This window comes from Astyanax mexicanus, chromosome 23 (genome assembly GCF_023375975.1).
Source record: "Astyanax mexicanus isolate ESR-SI-001 chromosome 23, AstMex3_surface, whole genome shotgun sequence".
Lineage (NCBI taxonomy): Eukaryota > Metazoa > Chordata > Actinopteri > Characiformes > Acestrorhamphidae > Astyanax > Astyanax mexicanus.
The window spans coordinates 19,863,597-19,886,724 of NC_064430.1; the positions used below are offsets into that span (position 1 = coordinate 19,863,597).

Here is a 23,128-nt window from a genome sequence, read left to right on the forward strand (position 1 = left end):
TACTTCAGACATCACTAATTCACTAAAATAAAGCAGGGCTATACAGAAACACCAGAGCACTTTTTTCACAAAAAATGTATTACATGGCATTCATTAATATTAGAGACCACAGCTAGACATTTTAAAATTTATGAAAAAACAATGGAATGTGACCTTTAAAAAGCTGCTCATCCAGATGCAAACATACTCCATACTGGTACCAGGCTGGTCATACTGGCACCAGGCTGGTCATACTGGCTGGCTTGCTTGGTTAAGTTACTTGGTTAAAATTAATTTTTTATTTTTTTTAGAGAGAGGGTATGTAGATGTAAAAGACACACATTTACACAGTTGAGAGCATCAGATACACTGAAAACATCTATACTGGTTTGCTTTACATTAATGTGTCTTCACATGTGTGTGTTTGTTTTTTCTCAGATGTACCTCAGAGTAGTGTGGTCCACCTAACTCAGCTGGAGCGAGACACAATCCTTGTCTGCCTTGACCGTGAGTTTCACACACCTCGCTTTTTCCAGTGAACTCCTGCAGGGGGTGGAGCAGCACTTAAACTGTCTGTGTTTGTGTGTGTCTGCAGGTTGTATTAAGGTTGTGAACCTGCAAGGTCGTTTAAAGTCCAGCAGAAAACTCTCAACAGAGCTGACCTTCAACTTTCACATCGAGTCCACAGGTAACACACACTTTCACACATTCTCTCTTCCTCTCTCTCTCTCAGACACACATACACAGGGTTCTTTTTGTTGCACTTTAATAAACTGATTTTTCTCTCTCAGTATGTTTGCAGGACAGTGTTTTGGCGTTTTGGAGGCATGGGATGCAGGGGCGGAGTTTTAGATCTAATGAGGCAAGTCTCATTAATTGTCAAACTCACCCTTCAAAATAATACTCAAAACTTAAAACCCACACTTACACTCACACTCACTTTACTCTCACAAAACAAACTCCAATCTCACTCAGATCTCAATCTCCAAACACATCTCAAACCTACACCCTACTCACACATCAAACTCATATAAATCCCACTTAAATCTCACTCCAAACTCACTCTCCAAAACCATCTCAAACTCACACCCCACTCACACATCAAACTCATATAAATCCCACTTAAATCTCACTCCAAACTCACTCTCCAAAACCATCTCAAACTCACACCCCACTCACACATCAAACTCATATAAATCCCACTTAAATCTCACTCCAAACTCACTCTCCAAACACATCTCAAACTCACACCCCACTCACACATCAAACTCATACCAATCTCACTCAGATCTCACTCTCCAAAAACATCTCAAACTCGCACCCCATTCACACATCAAACTCACACTCCAATCTCACTCAAATCTCACACTCTAAACTCACTCTCCAAAAAACATTTCAAACCTACACCCTACTCACACATCAAACTCACACCAATCTCACTCAGATCTCACACTCTAAACTCACTCTGTAAACACATCTCAAACCTTCACCCCACTCACACATTAAACTTATACCAATCTCACTCAAATCTCACACTCCAAACTCACTTTCCAATCACATTAAAAACGTAGTTGAATATGCGTATTTGCACCCAAAATTTTAACACACATCAAGCTCATCTTAATTTCAACTTGACCTAATCTCCAATCTCACACATCAAACTTATATTACTTAAACTACAACTTCACACTCCAAACTCATATTCCCAACTCACAATGTGATCTCACACTTCAAAATCACACCTTATTCACTCCAAACTCACACTCACACATCAAACTCGCACCCAGTCTCACTCAAACCTCACACTCAGCTGGCCTTTGTTCAAACCTACTAGTTGTTATCAGAGGTGTTTGGAGGTCTACGCTGTGCGGGGTTAAAGTTTAATACATTACAGTGTTGTCACAGCGACAGTATACCACAGTAGTAAATGATGAACATAGATCAGTGTGACCCATAAACCTGGAGTTTAACATTACTCATTAATGTTTTTTTACAGGTAACGCAGGAGATCTCTGACAGTACCCGGATATTCAGGCTGCTGGGCTCAGACAGGTAAAACACACACACACACACATACTTATTACACATTGTAGTAAAAAAAAACAGGCGAAATAAAAGTGAAAAACAGTTTAGTTTATTAATAGTAGTAGTGTTAGTAGTAACGATAAAAGAATCAATGTTTTTGTGTCTGTTTTCGATTACCAACTGAGCTGAAAGTTGAGGTGTGATTATCCAGTACCAATCAAGGGTGGGCCTAATGCCACTTTACCCTTTCCAGGCAAAGCAGTTCATATGTAATTGTGCATAGTTTTCAAAATGTACAGTGTATTTATAACTGACTGAGATTAACCTGACCCACAGAACCCAGTTCACAAATAAACCCGGCTTTAAAGCTGATGTCTGTAGGGTTTGGGATTAGGGGATTTAGGGCCCTCTCTGTTGAGAATGGGTAATTGCACAGAGCATGCGGAAGAATCATTTTTAAATGGGCGGGTGTGATGCGGTCTCCTTTCAGAGCGGATGAATCCGATTCCAGGTTATGTTCAGTCAGAGAGAGAAAGAGAGTGAGAGCGTGCTCAGTTAGAAACTTCACTCTTTTTTTTGTTTTGATTTTTTTTTTTTTTTAACTGTGAGTGAATGAGCTACTGAGCTCTCAGTTTCCCCTTCATTACTCTACCAGCTGCTCGCATTCAGTAAAACTGAGCCGGATCCTCTTTTAGAGGCTGTACGTGTGATGTAAGTATGTTAAGACGTGTGACCTGGGCAGAAAAACTCCCGCAAAAAGCAGTTTTTAGAATATAATAATTAATATATTAGGCTAAGCAGGGATGGTCGTTCCAGCACACTGGTACCATTTAACTCAATATTTTATCCCTTCTCTACTCCAAAATATTTCGGCTTTCAGTTTAGAAACAAAATAACACAGGCTGCCACTTTACGTGTGTGTGTGTGGTGTGTGTTTTTTTTCAGGGTGGTGGTTCTAGAAAGCCGTCCGACAGAGAACCCCACAGCCCACAGTAACCTGTACATCCTTGCTGGCCACGAGAACAGTTACTGAGCTATCTGGCATGCTGGGAAAAGCAGGAGTGCTCAGGCTGGACCACTGGGAGACCAATCATTAAAACCTGAACTCTACAGGGTTACCATTTCAATTTAACTTACACTCTCACTACAGATACTCTCCACTTCTGCCTGTGCGCACAACTGCTCCTGCAGGAACGTTAGAACATCTAATCCAGACGTGTTCAGCTGCAGGATGAACAATGTTACTTGGTTTGAGTCTCCTGGCTTCCTTAGTGCTGAAGCTCCTCCCGCTACAGGAAGCTCCTCCCACTACAGGACTGTTACTAATTGCTAATGACTGATTAATCGGCTGCTCTGAGTTTAATGGGTTCTGAGAGAGGAGGAACCTGAGGACTGGTTCTGTGGACGCGGATTAAATGTAGTCTCAGACTAATTCAACACACACATGCACGCACACACTACTTTGTCTTACACGGACACTTTCGAAGGGCTTATTAACTGCCCTCTCCAGGCTCCTCCCAGTAATGTGTTCTTTCCTAGCTTCTGGTGCTCGGTTGGACAATCTCCTTTTAGTGGGTGGAGCCTGTAGGAGGAGTGGTACTGATGTTCTGATTCAGGGTTAAAGGAGCGGTAAAACACTAGTAGTAAAAAACAAACACATACACACACGTTCTTTTCAAACCACATGCACACACAAACAAAATTGTTACACTTATACACACCTCACATAAGTGCTGTACAGGAAAATGTGTAGATGGGTGTTAATTATGTACAGGTCAAGTCTGCTGAGGCAGATATAAAGACTGTATATTTGTTTGTTTATTTGTTTAGAGGTACGGCTCTGAAGGGCTTTTCTGCAGAATGAATTTTATGGACTCTTAAAGAATCGTGTTTCTGTGCTCAGTTCGCGCTGTCTTATCTTTATATTGCTTTATTTTTAGTGTCCTGTTTTTATATTGAATCAGATGCTGTTTTTACTGAATGCCTTTAATGTGTTCGTCTCTGTTTGTCTGTATGTTTGTTTGTCCGTTTGTTTTTGTTTGTCTGTCTGTTTTTTAAGGTGAAGGTTTAAACACTCTGTAAATCTGCTTCTGAGAGTAATTGAATATTAAACCTGCTCTAGTCACACACCTCGCTGTGTTTATTTAAGGGTGAAAAATAACTGTAGCTGTGTCCCAAATAAAAATCTAGACTCTTTCCATAGTGAAAGACCCTTTTTAATTTTAAAGACGCAACTGATGTATCCTTCCCAGCCCTTGGTTACCCACAATTCTTTGCACATGGGCTACAAAGGGAAAAAAATAGAAACACAAACATTGTAAAAAATGTCAGAAAACTGGACTTTTATCATTATAATTTATTTGCAGGAAGAAGTTAAAAACCCACATGAGTGGACATTATTGACCAACAGTGACTGGAAGTTCTTGTAATGCTCGACCCAACGTTCGCTCAGCCCTTCAACTGCCCTAAAGAGCCAATCAGTTTGCTTCTTACACTGTGAGTGGAGGAGAGTCAGCATGCCACTGGTGGTGCCCCTCTTCGATGTGGAGATTTGAGCAATTGTAGTTCCTGTAAAAAGCAGAAAAAATCAAGTGTGTTTTTTTTTTTTTTTTTTTTTTTCTTTACATTATGGAACCAAATGCTTCAAACTGTTCATGAGATTTTTTTGGTCTTGTATGAGCAGATACATAGTTACCTGATGGCATTTCAAAGATGGCCACAAGTGAACTGACTTGCTTCTAAAGACTTTCTCACAAAGCCCACATTTTTGTTGGACTGGTTCCTTATTGTGACTGAAAAGGAGTCTTCACAGGGTGGGCGAGTGAGTTGTGAAAGAGTGGGTGCATCTCTACTCAAGAACTAGCACAAATTAAATCTGCTATTCAGCTAGCCATTTAAACTTTGAAGAACTGTGTAAAATATTTGGACAGAGCGTAAATCCGGTAAAATCTGTTGTCTGCCTGTTAGCTTAGCTTTAAAACTGCTGAATCATCTTGATTTTTATTAGCACTGGAGGGAGCACTTCTATATAGCGGTCATGTAAAATAAGCAGTTGTTTCTACCCAATGTCTGTATGTAAGCATGGTTAGTATATATAAGATGTTTTTTTCTCCAGTGTCTTGATTCCAACAGTTAGCTCTGCCTAGGCTAATATTTGCACATTGAACTGCTGTAGGTTCAGCTTAGCTCTGGACCTGTAATTTGATGGAAATGTAAATATCTTGGAATAAAATTACATGGACTATAATTTACTGTTGAAACAATACACATTCTAGACAAACTGGATATCCAGATAAAAAAAAAAACACTGTTTCAGTACCAAAGACATCATTTGTTTAAGGTTTTAAACTGCATTTATAAATCTTTTAAACATGCTCTGGCTGTATTTTTAGCATCACCCACCAACCAGTCAGCTCATAAAAGTAGTAATGCTACTGTAGGGTAGGTTTTCTTTCTTTTTTTGTGAAAACACTATATTCTACTTTCCAAAACAAACAAAAATATCCTGGACAAATAGTTAATTACTATTTTATCTCCCCTTAGCGGTTTACAGTTATTGATGTTGATATAACTATGCTAGTCATGCTACCTTGTCAAACCGTGCTACCTTAGTGTATATTTAACTGTAAAAGTGCAAAAGAAGCACCATGTTAGAGATGTTACCAATGGATGTAGCTAGCTAGTATATTTGGATCGCATAAATCACTGCATCATAGTAAATTTATGGCAACAAGAGATCATTCCAAACTGATTTAGTATTTTTACTAAATTATAAAAAAAAATACAATAATAATTATTGTATTCATTCTTATTAATTTCCATTTACACTTTTGTGCAATGACAGTAAGTCCAGGTTTTTGGTAATGCACAAACAATAGATTTAATAATTAGAAAAAACACGAGAAAGAATGAAAAGGTGTCGGTCAGCGCATGCGCAGTGCCTTTAAGAAGCACATAGCGATGGGTAGCATAACTCGACAGAACACCGGCTCTGGTTTCAGAAATTCAGAAAAAGCTAGTAGCCTCCCGCTTTCTGACTGACTGTTTAGCGTTCCCAGCCTTTTAATCTCTCTTAATGCACCAGCTTTCTGGATAAAGTAGAAAATAAAGTGGTAATTCACTTTTCAAGAAACACTGTAGCAGTGCAGAAGTAAGTGGGTGTTTCAGGTAATATGAAGTTGAAAAGTGTTCTTTTATGCGTGAAAAGCGCTTTTATGGAGAGATGGAGCTTTTTACGCACGGGCCGGACATTTTACGCACCAAATGCGCTTTTACGCACCAAATGCGCTTTTACGCACAGAGCGTGCTTTTACGCACTGAATGTGTTTTTTTTTTCGCACTACGCGCGTCTTTACGCTCTGCGCGCGCTTTTTTGCGCGGAATGCGCTTTTACGCACGGCGCGTGCCTTTTTTGTACCAAATGCGCTTTTACGCACGGAATGCGCTTTTACGCACGGCGCGCGCTTTTACGCAGGACGCACGCTTTTGAGCTAAGTTGCACATAAACAAAAAAGTAAAAAAAAAAAAAAAAAAGCTACACCCAAACTCCCTAAAGAAACTTGGAGATTCCCAAAAGAACACTTGGAGACGCCCCCAAAAATAAAAAAATAAAATTGAAGCCTTTTATGTGCCAAAATATGTACGAAACAAAGATTGCGTTTTTTTTTTTATTGTTTTAACGATTTTATTTTATTAAATTTATTTATTCATGGTTTTGTTTGAGAAGGATACCCCTTGAAAGTTGTTTTCAGTGTGTATGTGAGAGAGTGTGAAGCTGACTGAAGGACTTTTATTGTGAAAGTAGATTTACAACCAGGCTGTTATTTTTCTCATGTGTTTATGTTTCTCTTCCTCTCAGTCTCTCTCTCTAAGTCTCTCTCTCTCTGTCCGGGGCCGGTATGGCGGTTCGGAGCGTGTTCAGGTCTGATCTGTTCAGCCGGAAAGTGGCGATCGTTACCGGGGGTGGAAGTGGGATCGGTAAAGCGATCTCAGCGGAGCTCCTGCAGCTAGGTCACACTTTACACTTTATTTATATAATATACAATATTACACTCTTACAGAGAATCACTTATAAACACTTGGCTTTAAGCTTTACTACTGGAATTATCCATTCCACCTTAAATAGTGCTGCTGCCTAAGGTACCTTAATGTAACTTTTGCACCATTGAAGGTGGAACGGAGAATTCCAGTAACTAATTCAGTTTCACCTTACCCTTAAACTCTTACACTCACAGATTAAAAAACAACACTTTAATGTCTCCTTTAGAGAATTCTAGATTTTTTTCTATTAACAGTGTACACTCAAACCAGACAGTCTAAGAAGCAAACCAGGACTTTTGTTGCAGCGTTTCAAAATAAAAGTCCAAGGTCAAACTAGTGATCACTGATCCTCTATTTAATGATTACTTCACCTATAGCCCCAAAACAGGCCTTATCAGTTATTGGAGCATGTGTCATTAAACACACACGCACACACACAATGAATAAAAAGTGACTGCAGCTAAGGGTTAAAGTGCATGTTGCTCAAATCTCTTTAAAGTTATTTTACTTTAAACAATTTTCAACAAGCAAAATTGAATTGATTTAGAGTGACTATATAAAGAGATATTACAAAAGCCATTCGTCTGAAACAGTTCCAAATGAAAAGTTCAATAAATTAAACAACCTCAAGATTCTTCACTTTATTCTGCGAGTTACAACAGTTTGGTTGTTCTGCTAGTAAGTTTGTGAGATCAATGGCCAAGTCCCCAGAACCCTTCAGCATTGTCATCGCAATGGGGGCATATGCAAAAGTCACACCACAGGGCGTGCAATATCATTTTTTTCTATTATTTTTTTCTGTTTTATTTCCAAGACATATCTACCAGAGGCAGAATATATCTATAGATGCATTGAATACTCAGCAACGGATGTTACGTAAAAAGACCAAATAAGTTTTACAAAATTATGTTTTCTTTGAGAAGGAAGACCAAAATTAGTAGTAGTAGTATTAATAAATATAAAAAAGCCAGTGTGGTCATTATATAATATATATTTATATTATATTATATTATATTTAATATATATATGTGTTTGTTTAGAGTGCAGTGTGTTCATTAAAGTGTGTGGGTGTGTTTAGGGTGCAATGTGGTCATTGCGTCCCGAAAGTTGGAGCGTCTGGAGGCTGCGGCCACAGAGTTGAAGCGCAATATCCCAGAATCCTCTGTTCCTGCCCAGGTCACGCCCATCCGCTGTAACATCCGTGATGAAGAAGAGGTGCCTTGATCACTCACACACACACACACACACACACACATATACATATATATATATATATATATATATATATATATATATATATATATATATATATATATATATATATATATATATATAGCTCCAAAACACACCAGCATACACACACTGCTGAAACAAGAGTTTCTGTAACAGTAGATAAAGTAGATATAAATACTTAATATTAATGAGTTATACATTGAAATATGAACTCTGAGTATTGCTGACCTCACCAACCTTTGGCTGACTGTTTTTCTTTTTTTTAGCTGCAGTTTTTACAGTAGATCCTTTAAACTGCTGAGAACTTGCAGTAAAGCCAGTGGTGACATCAGCGCAACTTCACTGCACAATTTCTGCTGCTTCTGATTTCCTTATTTTGATTGACAGGGTCTGGTTAACCCATCACTTTTGATTGACAGGTGAGGAATCTGGTAGCGTCCACTCTAAAGCTGCACGGCCGGATCGATTTCCTGGTAAATAACGGTGGTGGTCAGTTTAGCAGCCCGGCGGCTGGGATGAGCCTGAAGGGCTGGAACGCAGTTATCGATACCAACCTGACTGGAACCTTCCTCTGCTGCAGGGAGGGTCAGTATCACCCCCCCCCAGTGCATCTTTTCTGATCACGTTTTACAACACTACAGAGAATATTTATCAATACACACACGTCTGAGTGCTTCTACACTGCAGTGCCTCTTCAGATGCATTAACCCAAAACACAGTAAGAATAGAATTTTTAAAATTATCATTGTAACATTTCCCTTGTAATACAAAACCAAACATAATCCAGAATGACTGTCCTGCATTGAAGTTGTTGACATTTCCCCTTTAACTGTAGTGTACAATTCGTGGATGCGGGACCATGGTGGGGCCATCGTTAACATCATTGCTGACATGTGGAAGGGTTTTCCTGGCATGGCGTGAGTACAGCAATCCCACACACACTCTTTATACACACTTTCATACACGCCGAGTGGTCCAGCAGTCAAAAGCGCTGCCACTTTGATCAGGAGTTTGCCGGTTCAAATCCTGTTTATGTAGCTTGCCATTAGCTACTGGAGCCCTGAGAGAGCACAATTAGCCTTTCTCTCTCTGGGTGGGTAGATGGTGCTCTCTCCCATATCACTCCTAGGGTGATGTTCATCAGCACTAGGCATCTGTGAGCTGATGTATCAGAACTGAGTTGCTGCACTTTCCTCCAATGCTACTCTGCAATGAAATGCAGTTTGAAAAGGGGAGGTGGCTGACTTCACATGTATTGGAGGAGGCATGTGCTAGTCTTCACCCTCCTGCTGTTTGAGGCATCACTAGTGATAGAGGGAGTCCTAATGAGTGGGTTGGATAATTGGTTGGTAAATTGGGTAGAAAATGGGATAAAATTAGAAATATTTTTTATACAGACTTTTAAACGACTAAAACACAGATAGAGCTAAGAAAGTTAGATTCGAGTCTTAGGGTCTTGCATGCTATACTGAAACTGTTTAGCTCTAAACCAGTCTGAGTTCTGATTGGATGTTCCAGGCACACAGGTGCAGCCCGGTCTGCAGTGGACAACCTTACCAAGAGCCTGGCCATCGAGTGGGCCGACAGCGGAGTCAGAATTAACTCTGTTGCTCCAGTAAGACAAACCTAAACTTTTAATAAATAAAACTTCTCCTAAACTTAACGTTGACCAACAAACTTCAATTTAACTTTTGAATTCATAAACATTGTAGAAAAATATACTGACACTTATTATATAATGTAAATCATGATATATTTCACCCATTTTTACTGTGTGTGTGTGTGCGCGTGCATGCGCGTGTGCTGCATTTTTTCGCTGAATAAAGGGGACGATCTTCTCTAAAACTGCGATGGAAAACTATAAGGAAATCGGACCTGTGCTTTTTCAGAAAGCTGTTCCCTGCATTCCTGCAAAAAGACTTGGCTTTCCAGAGGAGGTATGTATGTGTGTCAGTATCTGTTGGTGTGTGTGTGTGTTTGGTGTGTTGGTGTTAACCTGCTGTTTGATCCAGATTATGATTCTGAAAATTCTGATTCTTTTTTTTGGTGTGTGTGTGTGTGTGTGTGTGTGTGTGGTCAGATTTCTCCAGCTGTGTGTTTCCTCCTCTCTCCGGCTGCCTCATTTATCTCCGGAGCAACGCTGAAGGTGGACGCAGGACAGAGCCTCTATAACGCAGTGTGGGAAATACCTGGTAATCATGACAACCTGCTCTGTTATCTCTCACTCACACACACACACACACACACACACACACACACACACACAAAATCTATAGACGAACAATTATACAATTAACTGGGTAATCCTCTCTCTCTCTATCTTTATCTCAGAACACACAGCGTGGCCGGAGGCTCCAGAGGGAGAGAACACACAGGCTCTGAGGGAAATTGTAAAGGATTTTAAGTCTAAACTGTGATTCTAAGATCTGCCTGTAGGTGTCGCCACTGTTCAGTGTTTAATTGTCAGGAGTTTTTTTTAGAGTGCCTTTAAACCTTTCTGATCTGATCAGAGCTATTAATCTGATGCTAATCTGATATTAAATTGATATGCGTCATTATGATAATTTTGGTAGTGAAAGGTTTGAGAAGTACTCGGAGTGAGGGATGATCAGTTGGAGCTCTGTAATGAGAAAATTAGGTATATCATTACTGACCTGCAAAAACCTTGTGTCTCTAAAACATTATTTTTAGAGTGGAAGGAATAAACAATTCTCATCTTTCAATGAAAGATGAGTAAAACGTTTCTTCCAAATGCCTCTTAGCGATATTTTGTAATTTTATAAAAATATATTATTTATAATTAAGGTGTAAATATGTGAAGTGACTTATGAGACGATTAGCCAGCAAACACAGTTATGTCGCAACAACCAACTGTAGTAGGTTTCACACGACACTTGAACACACAATGTTGAAATGCAGTGTGTTCTAAATGATGTGTATATGATGTGTTCTATTGTCTGATAATGGATAATGGAACATAATTGAGATCTTGGAAAGTTGCCATCTAAAGTAGTCTGATGACTGAGAAGCAATATTATCTATTAATGAGGTTGTGAGAAAGTTGTCAATAAAACATAAACAGTGCAACCTTTAGACAGTGTTGGACAACGATGTAGCCACATTGTAAGAAAGTGTAGAACGTGGTGACAACGTTGTGTCAACGGTGTGTTTGCTGGTAAAGGTGTGCTGCTTTCATTGATTGTATTGAAAATAAATGCATTATCTGTGAATTCTATATTTACTGTTTAATTCATTCATGTCAGGAGTGGTGAGTTTCTGTAATCAATGACTAATAAAATAAACTAATAAAAAACAACTGTGTTCATTACTCATTAAGAGAGTTAGAGAGTGAAGAAGAGGGAGGACACGGGGAGGATAGGAAGGTTGTGTGTGCTCCTGTTTTTTTTTTTAAATATTGTTTTGCTTGAGTTTATTAAACCCTGAGATAAAAATACCAAGAGTGTGGCCCTAGCTGAAATCTGATTGGGCCTCTGAATGGCCCCATGTCCATATAAATAAGAATGTCCAGCGTGATTAAAGTTTATGTAGAATATATTGTTTTTATGTTTTGAACTACAGAGAAAAAGTAAAAAGATTTTGAAAATGAATAAAATGCTGGATTTTCAGCATCTGGTGTTTCAGATGTGGTAAATGACTATTCTAGCTGCAAATGTCTGGTTTTGGTGCAATATCTACATAGGTGTATAGAGGCCCATTTCCAGCAACTATCACTCCAGTGTTCTAATGGTACAATGTGTTTGCTCATTGGCTCAGAAGGCTAATTGATGATTAGAAAACCCTTGTGCAATCATGTTCACACACCTGAAAACAGTCTAGCTCATTACTGAAGCTACAAAACTGACCTTCCTTTGAGCAGATTGAGTTTCTGGAGCATCACATTTGTGGGGTCAATTAAACGCTCAAAATGGCCAGAAAAAGAGAACTTTCATCTGAAACTCGACAGTCTATTCTTGTTCTTAGAAATGAAGGCTATTCCATGCGAGAAATTGCTAAGAAATTGAAGATTTCCTACAACAGTGTGTACTACTCCCTTCAGAGGACAGCACAAACAGGCTCTAACCAGAGTAGAAAAAGAAGTGGGAGGCCGCGTTGCACAACTAAGCAAGAAGATAAGTACATTAGAGTCTCTAGTTTGAGAAACGGACGCCTCACAGGTCCCCAACTGGCATCTTCATTAAATAGTACCCACAAAACACCAGTGTCAACATCTACAGTGAAGAGGCGGCAGCGGGAATTTGGGCTTCAGGGCAGAGTGGCAAAGAAAAAGCCATATCTGAGACTGGCTAATAAAAGAAAAAGATTAAGATGGGCAAAAGAACACAGACATTGGACAGAGGAAGACTGGAAAAAAGTGTTGTGGATGGATGAATCCAAGTTTGAGGTGTTTGGATCACAAAGAAGAACGTTTGTGAGACGCAGAACAAATGAAAAGATGCTGGAAGAATGCCTGACGCCATCTGTTAAGCATGGTGGAGGTAATGTGATGGTCTGGGGTTGCTTTGGTGCTGGTAAGGTGGGAGATTTGTACAGGGTAAAAGGGATTCTGAATAAGGAAGGCTATCACTCCATTTTGCAACGTCATGCCATACCCAGTGGACAGCGCCTGATCGGAGCCAATTTCGTCCTACAACAGGACAATGACCCTAAACACACCTCCAAATTGTGCAAGAACTATTTACAGCAGAAGCAGGCAGCTGGTATTCTATTGGTAATGGAGTGGCCAGCGCAGTCACCAGATCTGAACCCCATTGAGCTGTTGTGGGAGCAGCTTGATCGTATGGTACGCCAGAAGTGCCCATCCAACCAATCCAACTTGTGGGAGCTGCTTCTAGAAGCGTGGGGTGCAATTTCTCCAGCGTACCCCAAAAAATTAACAGCTAGAATGCAAAAGGTGCAATGCTGTAATTGCTGCAAATGGAGGATTCTTTGATGAAAGCAAAGTTTGATGTAAAAACAATGTTATTTCAAATACAAATCATTATTTCTAACCTTGTCAATGTCTTAACTCCATTTTCTATTCATTTCACAACGTATGGTGGTGAATAAGTGTGACTTTTCATGGAAAACACAACATTGTTTGAGTGACCCCAAACTTTTGAACGGTAGTGTATGTATATACGAAGAAAATACCTTTAATGAGAAGAGGTATGTCCAAACTTTTGACTGGTAGTGTATTTATATATTTGTTTGTTGTTTGATTATTACTGTTATTACTCATCCACGTGCACCTATTTCTTGTCCATTATTATGGGGACTTTTATTTTGTAGTATCATACGAACGCGCCGGTTGCCGGGCAGAAAATCCTGAACACGCTTTCAACTGGATACTATTATTACTGTTATTGATAATAATAATAATCTGCACCATTATAATAATAACACGACCATAACTACTCAATATAGTATTGGTATATTTTAGTATTAAATCGAAATATTCAGTTTACCGAATCGGTTCTTTCCTCTGTTTAAATCAGTGGTGTGTTTTTTTTATTCCTGGGTGTGACAGTGTGTTGGTTAACCTGCTGAATATAACGTTAAGTGAATTTTAATGTGTCATAATCTGTAAAAATCATAATTTTATACAGAAATAAATGATTAATCACACTATAGAGATATATAATATAATGTATTGATAACAGTTTTAATACAGTGTTTCAGTACAGATATTTACAGTGTAACTGTATTGTAGTAAAATGTAAAGAATATGAATTCAGTTATAATCCGCCAGACTGATCCGAACAGCGTGTTTGACTCATGAATCAGTTCAGCTGGTATAAGCGAGAAGAACTGATCGTAAAGAATCGATTCGTTCCCGAGTCGGACATCGCTGCAGCACGCGGAGGGACTCGGTTTTGGTGAGTGAGATCAATGCAATTATCTATCAGTTATCTGATCTGATCGGTATCAGCTGTAATATCGGTGTGATGGGGTTTGATCCGTTGGTGTGAACACTCCGCCCCGCTTGTGTGTTCACTCCTCACACTGCTCACTCTCCCACATCACCCTCTGAAACACACCGGGGGTGTGTTAGTGGAGCAGCACTGCAGAGAGTAGCAGCATCAGCAGCATCACTCTCAACACATCTGGGGCGTGTGTGTGTGTGTGTGTGTGTGTGTGTACTGTTTGCGGTTTCTACTGAAGATGAAGCTCAAATCGTCGTTTTTGTAAATTTCTAGTCCACCTTAAACGCTGCAATTAAAGCATTTCTCTAATTGCACCATTTAAGATGGACCTTTTAGAAATTAAAATAAGGTACGCCCACCACAGCTCCTCTGGGCTATAATCACACCCCCATACACATACATATATAAACAGCGCTGGAAAAAAAACAAGAGACCACTTAATAATTATTAATTTCTTTGATTTTATCAAGTTAAAAACCTCTGGAATAAATGTAATTAAGAGGAAGATGATTGATCACCAAGCTAAACTGCTTAAATGGTTGCAGCAGGAGTGGCATAAAGCTATCCAAAAGCAGTGTGCAATACTAGTGGAGGAGAACATGCCACGATGCATGACAACTGTGATTAAAAACCAGGGTTATTCCACCAAATATTGATTTTTGAACTCTTAAAACTGTATGAATATGAACTTGTTTTCTTTGCGTTATTTGAAGTCTGAAAGCTCTGCATCTTTTTTATTATTTTAGCCATTTCTCATTTCCTGCAAATAAATGCTCTAAATGACAATATTTTTATTTAGAATTTGGGAGAAATGTTGTCCGTAGTTTATAGAATAAAACCACAATGTTCATTTTACTCAAACATTTACCTATAAATAGCAAAATCAGAGAAACTGAATTAGAAACTGAGATGGTCTCTTATTCTTCTTCTGAGCAAAAGTATTGGAACTTGTGACTGTGTGTTTTGTTGCCCAGATGTGTCCTGATACATTAATTATTCAAACAATTAACAGCGCTAAATGTCTACAATCTGTTTCAGATTTGGCTTTTATCTGTGCAGACTGTGCATTTATAGTTAGAGAAATAACTAACATGAAAACCAGAGAGCTGACTATAGGTGTGAAGCTGAAAGAAGGTGGAAAATCAATTAGAGCCATTACTCAAGTATTAATTATAGCCAAGAACTGGTGTGCTAAATAACAGGTGATGAACAGGTAGACCAATTAAACCCGCAGCAGTTGATGACAGGAACATTATGAGTGCAGGAGTGAAGATATCACAATGTACTGCTCACAGAAGACTTCATGAACAAAAGTACAGAGGTTTAAACAGAAACCAGTGTTACCAGGTGCATAGGAAGACCAGAGTACAGAGACACACCTATGGACTGATTATGGACTGCTTATGTCTGTGAATTTAAAGAAAGATGAAACCAAATTGATTGGGAGATCATTGCAAAAAGATAATGACCCAAAACACACTGTCTGGAAAAACATCACAGAATAAGAATGCAGAAGTTTAGGGATGTCAGTGAGTCACAGACATGATGCAGTTACTGCAAGCAAAGGATTGGCAACTAAATATAAATTATTATATTCAGATAGAATGTGCTATCTATATCTATATTAAAAGTTTATGAATGTATATACTAGTTTATGTAAAATGACAGATCAGGGTCAGCAGATGTTGAGGTTCACTCTCTACAGAATCAATTGCTACAGACCTTCCCAATATAAACACAAACAAACTTCTCTACAGAGCTAAATGGTGAAGGAACCAGACATACTTTCTGCTCAGCACATCACTGTGTGTTATCACTCTGCGCACTCCAGTCTACTCCAGTCTAAAAGTAGAACAGCACTATAAAGTGTGTTGTCGTGAGGATAAAAAAGGTAGTGCCAGTTTTAGATTAAACATGTCAATTCAGTTCACAGTGCTTTAATAAATCCCTGTTTGTAGGCGAATAAATAAAATATTTTTGCCATGTGTTTATGGAGTTTCACAACACTCTAAGTCCAGTGTTTAATCTGAGTGTGTGTAAGTAGTAGGGGTGTCACGATTCTCTAAATCCTCGATTCGATTTCATTTTCGATTTGAGGGTCACGATTCGATTCGATTCTCGATTTTCTTGTTTTTTTTTTCTTATTATTTTATGCCTCATAAAATTTAAATAATATATTTATTATTATTATTATAAATATTATAAATATCATTATTATTATTATTTATTAAGATATATATGGTAATGCCATCTAGTGACTTTTTTTGGTAGCAACAGTGTGCACTATTAAAACAAGCAGTTTATCAGAGCTGTGTGTGGATGGCTGGCTCACTTACATGAAGCTGCAGTTCTTCATCAAACCACTAGTCGGAGCTGCAGCAGCACAAGCCCCGCTCTCTTCACTCAGTCACTACTTCAGTACAGCCCAGCCACGGGCTACAGGGCTCAGCCAGTCCGTTTTTACTGTTTCTGTAAACAAATAAAGGTTTTAACCCCACTAACCGGATAATACAGCTCACTACAGTTCATCTTTCAGCCCAAGCAGCTAACAGCAGCAGGTTAGAACAGCCGACACGGAGTCACTGCTCGGATTACATTATAAACAGGTCAGTTAGCGCGCTGCTAACCTCAGGATGTTTATAACTACGGAGTTTAGTGGACACACCACGGCCGCCAGGTAAGTCTTTTAAAGGCTACTGAAGACTATTAAAGGCTATTAGAGGTTATTGAAAGCATTATTGGGGGGCAGAAATCAGTACAGGCTGGTTAGATAAGTGATGTGGTGAAACTGTGACTAGCGCTGTCACAGTGATGTTTATTAACGTCATTAAAACAGATTTTGTCAGGTATTGTCTTATAAATATTTACACATAACTTATATCTCTCCTGAAAAGCTTTTATTTTAGTCAGAAACACGCTTGTGTTTACTTTATATGAGAGAAAGATGTTTTTTTATTTCAATGGAAAGCAACAGGTGTAGTCAATTATAAGTTTAAGATTTTTAATCCACCTCACTGTGATCTATAGTCAGTGTTCTCAAGTCACACTGACACACGCATTTCAGCGAGTTCACACGCTCTCACACCTGCGCGCACCCACCCCTCCGTTAGATACAGATACAAAACCTGCGCGCACCCACCCCTCCGTTAGATACACATACAAAACCTGCGCGCACCCACCCCTCCGTTAGATACAGATACAAAACCTGCGCGCCCAACCCCCGCCCCCCCTCCCCCGTTGGACAGATAAAAAACAGTGATCACACTCCCGCCGACATTCAAAACTTGAGAGCCCTGTCTATATTTCTATAAATCCGTTTTCAGTTTCTCCTCCGTGGTTGAAAGGCAGCTGTCTCTCACACAGCAGAACTGAGGGCGGGGCTGCGCTCATGCAGCGGCTCTCTATTCAAATGAATAGGATGCGCTGTGTTGGTGCCGCGCCATTTGCGTAGCGCGCTGCGCTATTTGCGTAGCGCGCGCGGGAGGGATCGTCGATCCTCTTTTTGACTTCGATACTCGAGACCATGACCTCATTTCGATTCGATTTCGATAAAATATCGAGATCGTGACACCCCTAGTAAGTAGGTGTGTGTTTTATGTCCCAGCAGGGTGTGTGTGATGGAGGGGGAATCAGAGGTGGTGACCCCAGTGACCCCTGCACTGCGCAGGCCAGAGGATAATGAGGGGACCAGAACCCGCAAAAAGAAAAAGAAGAAAAAGGAAATAATCTACCGTTCTGAAGCGGAGGATCAGGAGGAGGGAGAAGGGTCAGAGGGCGCCGGTGAAGGGGACAGGTCAGAAGTCGTGGATGGTGGGTCCGGTACTCCTCCGGAGGAAGGTTGGTCACAGTGTGGTTATTCTCACATTTACAGGGTTAGACTAATGTTATAGCATTTTGATAGTATTAGGATTGTAACAGGAGAATGCATGCTTTTTCTTTAGTATCTGGGGTTGAATGTCCAGTGTTAAATATTTGTTAATGAGTGTTTGGGGTTGAGTATCCAGTGTTGGGTATTGGAGTTGTGTTTTGAGCATCCAGTGTTGGGTTTTGTGTATTGGATAATAAGTACTGGTGTTAAGTGATGGGGTTTAGTGTCAGAGTGCTGGGTGTAGGCTGTTAAATGATGGGAATTTATTGTCTGGTGTTGAGTGATGGGTGTCGAACGTTGAGTTTTAAGTGATGAGTATTGTCGGATGTTGAAAAATGGGTGTTGTGTATTGGTATTAAGCATTGATGTTGAGTGTCAAATGTTGGGTACTGATTTTCTGGTGTTTGGTGATTGATATTGATTGCCGGATGTTGAATGTTGGGTTTTGTGTCTTAGGTGTTAAGTTTTAGGTGTTGAGTGGTTGTCGTGTGTTGAAAGATGGGTGTTATGTATTTGTTTTAAGTTGTAATTATGTTGAGTGTCAAGGGTTGAGTGATGGGTATTGATTGTGTGGTATAAAGTGATGTTAAAGGGTTGGTTTTTGTGTCTTGGGTGTTAAGTGTTGAGAGCTGTGTACTGATTGACTGGTATTGAGTAATGGTGTAGAGTATTGGGTTTTGTGCCTTTGGTGTTGAGTGATGATATTGATTGTCTGATGTTGAATGTTGGGTTTTTTAAAGTTTTGGATGTGAGTGCTAAGTGTTGAGTGATTGTCGGGTGTTGAATCATGGGTGTTTTGTATTTGTATTGGTGTTGAATTTTGATTATCTGGTGTGGAGTGATGGGAAATGACTGTTGGGTTTTGTGTCTTGATTGTTGAGTGTCAAGAGTAAAGGTTATTGAATGTCAGGTGTTGCGTGATGGATCATGGGTAGGGTATTGAGTGTTGGTGTTGATTGTTTAGTGTTGAGTGATATTACTGATTGTCAGGTGTTGAGTGATGGGCTGTGTGTTGAGTGCTGAGTGTATTGGTTGTTGGAGTTAAGTGTGAAATGTTGAGTGATGGTATTGATTGTTGGATGTTTAGTGTAGAGTAAAGAATATTTTTTGTTATGTGTTGAATGATCGGTTCTAAATAACGGACACTGATTGTTGGGTCTTGTTTTAGGAGAGTTGGACGGAGCGACGGACGGACGGTTTTTGACGCTGGCTGGGACGATCACTCGGGGGAAGCGGAAGGGTGAGATGGTGGAAATTCGTCTGACCCTGACGGAGCGAGAGCTGAGGGACATGGCTCGTTCTAAAGAGCGCCTGGACGCAGAGTTCGATGAGCCGGGGCCCAGAAATGCCGTGTGCCAGCTGGAAGCGGGACGTGGTCCACATGTGCTGCTCTGGACCCTGTCCTGCTCACCATTTGTCTTCCTTGTGGCCTTCGTCACTTCGTTCTACTATGGCACCCTGACCTGGTACAACATCTTCCTTGTTTACAACGAGGAGCGCAGTTTCATGCACAAGGTGCTAGTGTGCCCTCTGCTGGTTCTGTGCTACCCGCTGCTGATGGTGCTGCTGTGCGTGGGTGTGGCAGCATACGCAGCAGCCACTCAGCTGTCCTGGAGCATTGCTGCATGGTGGCAAGCTGTGGCTGACTTGGAGAAGGGTGTGTGTGGCTGGGCTTGTGGGAAACTAGGGCTGGAGGACTGCGCCCCCTACAGTGTGGTGGAGTTGCTGGACTCAGACACACTGTCTGGAACACTGCAGAGCAGACGAGAAGAGACATCGTCTGTGTGAAAATTTCTGGGAGGTGCTTTACCCACAGTGCCCCTCTCAACTCTTGATTCTTTGTGCTCCTGTTTTCTCTTAAGGTGCTAAAAACGTCATTTTTAATGATGTTGCTGAAATTTTACGTACGTGTTTGTTGGTTTGTTGCTTGTTTATTGGTTTGTTGTATGCAGACTCTCAAGCTCCTGTAGCTCTTCAGGACATCGCTGGTCAGCGCTAGGCAGTGCAATTCAGAATCTTGTGTAATGTTTAAATTAGGGATCTACAGAAATGAACATGTTTGGACAAAAACAATGCCTTTCAAAAAAAAAATCGTAATTTTGCCACTTTTTCATAATTTATTAAATGACATAGTCAAAATGTATTTATTAATATTTATTGAATCATTTTAAAAAATCCCCAGCACACAAATTAACAAAGCACAATACATTAAACATAGCAGTGCTATTCTAATCAATAATTAACTCCAGCAGTGCTCCTCTATTTACACACTTTAGTCATATACATACCTCAAAAGTGTTATTTTTAAAAGATATGTACCTCAGCAGTGCTAAACAAGTCAAATGTCATTGAAATTTATACAGAGAAAATCAGCCAGATTTGTTTGGTAAACAAACAAATGCTAAGACTAAGGTACCTCAGCTAGTGTTACTATCCTTGCACTGTTGAGCAGTGAAGTGGTCTTTACCAGTATGTAAAAAGGTAGGAAACAGATGCCAAGTGTGAGAAGTGATGCTGAATACTTATTTCTTTTAATTACAGTGTTAGAGTGTGGGCCTGCCACTGCTACTGAAAACATATAACTTAAAATAAATATGAAAACATAGTCATTATTTGGTATAAACTCATTTAATAATTTTGGTTGTCGAATATTCGGTGCATCCCTAGTTTAAGGAACTCTGCTGAAGGTGCGAAGGGGGTTCAGGTTGGTTGTTTGAACTAGTATTGTTTGATCTAGTATTTCTGGTGCTTTTTTCTGGTGCTTTTCTTCTGCAGTGTAACTCTGGGTGTTTTGAAGAAGAAATCGACTCACTGTTAGAAATAAAAACAGAAACAGTGTGTCTGTGTATATCGGTATGTAAAACTGACTGATTTAGTTTGAAGTCCTTTCAGTGCAGTTTAAGTGCTTTTTAAGTTTTTGATGTCATTTTTAAAGCTGTTTTTTATGATTGATTCAGTGAACAATATTGTGCAGATTTTCAGATCTGACTGTTATTTATAATGTTAGAATTTAGAATGTTTGAATGTAAATACAACTAGATTTCAGTTTTTATTATTTTATTTAAGGAGGATTCAACTCCTGTGTCCAAATGTCCCTGTACACACTAAAAAAAAACAACTCAATCTGCTGCTTCCTGAGGAATGGCACTGGTTGAAGAGTCTCCTATTGAAGCCAGCAGGCTGAGGGATGGCTGAATGTGACTGTACTCATTTTGATGTGTAACACACACATCGGCAATAGCACAAATGTGAAACGATGCCACTGCACTTCAACACGTCACCATTATCTGTTACTCTTTTTCTAATGTTTTTGCAGGTGTGAGTAGCTCGTCCTTTTTTGTGCATTGTGGGATAACAGCCATCCTAACTCCACCCAGAAAATGGGCCGGTTTTAAGTATGTACTTTATCTTGAATATTTAGATATACTTAACTTTGACACTCATGTATACTACATACTTCAACTCTAAAAACTATTAAGTATTAGTACGCAATTAAAATGCAGCCTTAGACTAACCTAGAGTCCGCTTTCATCACAAGTGACAGTCAATTAACAGCCAGTTTAGCTACTTTGTTCTCGTCTAATGAATGTGTTCTGAATGTTCTTTTTGTGTTCTGTATTGGATTCAGTGTTCTGTGTGTTCCGCTGATGGTGTTTATGAACTTGAGCATAACAGGAACTAATTCAAATTCAGTCCCTTTAATAACATTCTAATAAAACACAAATATACCAGAGTCTCGACAGCCAGGAGGAACATGTTCTGCCTTCTTAATCGCTCAGAACTCTTATTTTTGGGTTTCTTCGAAAACAACACAAACTGATGGTCCAGAGGAACAGTGTAGATTGAAGAGTATTCCTTTGAAGCTGGCAGGCTGAGGAATGGCTGAATATGACTGTACTTCTCCCCATGATTGAGATCACCCTGCTCCAACTCACCCTTATATAATCTTCTAGCATTCAGCACCCAGCTTGTAATACTCTGCCTAAAGTTGCTGAGGAACAAATACGAAATTGTAACTTTTCAGTGGAGTAAAAAAAAAAACTTGCAATAACAATGAAAAATAAGGCTTTTATTGCTTCTGGTTGCTTGTAAAGCGATTTTAACTGGATGAACTTTCACACATGAATTAACACCCAGTGTTGCTACCTAAAGGTGTTAGCACCCTGTGTGTATGTATATTTGTGTGTGTAGTCCTGATGCCAATTAATATTCTTATTAATAGACATAAAAACAACACACTTTTCAATAAAGATCTAAACACTCTGAAATACTGTTTCAGAACATTCTGGAATTCTGCACAGTGCTACTTAGAGGCCCTGTGGTTTAGGAAACTGCTAGTCTGATGCTAACATAACATTCCTGAGGGGAGAGTGTAGAGGGAAATAATAAACATAAATATAAAACTGTGTTGATGTGTTCTTTAATTTTTTTATCACCTGTTTTAACTTAAGGATTGTCATGGAACAGATTTTATGGCTCGATACTGTTGCTAAAATCAATTAATATACAAATTATTAGTTATAGTAAGTTGATTTAGTTGAGTGCATTAAAAGAGGTGCATTTAGGCGGGTGACAATATGTAAAGATTTTACAAAAAAAGAGTGAGTGTAGAAGAACCACTAATGTATTAAATAATAAAATAGAAATAACAGAAAAAAAAAAAAAAAAAATATATATATATATATATATATATATATATATATATATATATATATATATATATATATATATAACCTTATATACATATAGGTTAAACTGGCAGTAAAAGCAACATAAAACACACAGGACTTAAATACAACCTTACCTTTGCTCAGGACCGAGACTAAAATGTTTAAAATAAGAAGGTAAACAGCTCCCTCTATTGACGTTCAGGTTTTAGAGTACACGGAGTTGAGTATAAAACGAATGAGTTCAAAATATTAAACAAAATCAAGAGTTTTATAAAGGTTTAATCACACTAAAAATATATACTTATTTCCTCAACACAGAATAATATTAAATGCTTCAGCACCGCAGATATAATTATTTAAAGCTTTTAAACTCCAGTTATAAACCGTTT

At 39.2% G+C, this 23,128-nt stretch overlaps 3 protein-coding genes across 6 annotated transcripts in view; all 3 read left to right on the plus strand.

The window, feature by feature from the left end:
- Nucleotides 1-4,131, plus strand: part of map4k3a (mitogen-activated protein kinase kinase kinase kinase 3a) — a 48,567-nt gene extending 44,436 nt beyond the window's left edge. For all 3 annotated transcript variants that reach the window (XM_007229977.4, XM_007229979.4, XM_007229978.4), the window contains 5 exons: nt 418-486; nt 575-667; nt 771-841; nt 1,976-2,031; nt 2,950-4,131. In XM_007229977.4, the coding sequence (XP_007230039.3) occupies nt 418-486; nt 575-667; nt 771-841; nt 1,976-2,031; nt 2,950-3,037 (377 nt within the window). In that variant the 3' untranslated portion in view covers nt 3,038-4,131. The remainder of the gene's footprint in view (nt 1-417; nt 487-574; nt 668-770; nt 842-1,975; nt 2,032-2,949) is intronic.
- Nucleotides 4,132-6,814: 2,683 nt separating this feature from the next.
- On the plus strand, nt 6,815-11,593 carry pecr (peroxisomal trans-2-enoyl-CoA reductase). Its single transcript, XM_022668166.2, has 8 exons — nt 6,815-7,014; nt 8,123-8,259; nt 8,697-8,862; nt 9,113-9,194; nt 9,796-9,892; nt 10,104-10,214; nt 10,358-10,469; nt 10,609-11,593. Exons 1-8 carry the CDS (start codon nt 6,903-6,905, stop codon nt 10,692-10,694), a joined length of 903 nt encoding a protein of 300 aa, XP_022523887.1. The 5' UTR covers nt 6,815-6,902; the 3' UTR covers nt 10,695-11,593.
- A 2,374-nt stretch (nt 11,594-13,967) lies between these two features.
- Nucleotides 13,968-22,476, plus strand: tmem169a (transmembrane protein 169a). Of its 2 annotated transcripts, none has more exons than XM_049471054.1 (3): nt 13,968-14,153; nt 17,809-18,038; nt 19,238-22,476. In XM_049471054.1, the coding sequence occupies exons 1-3, from the start codon at nt 14,053-14,055 to the stop codon at nt 19,855-19,857; spliced, it is 951 nt and encodes a 316-aa protein (XP_049327011.1). In that variant the 5' UTR covers nt 13,968-14,052; the 3' UTR covers nt 19,858-22,476. The 2 variants fall into 2 exon arrangements, with proteins under 2 accessions (XP_049327011.1, XP_015461379.2); XM_015605893.3 differs by having other exon boundaries at nt 13,970-14,153; nt 17,806-18,038.
- The last annotated feature ends 652 nt before the right edge of the window (nt 22,477-23,128 follow it).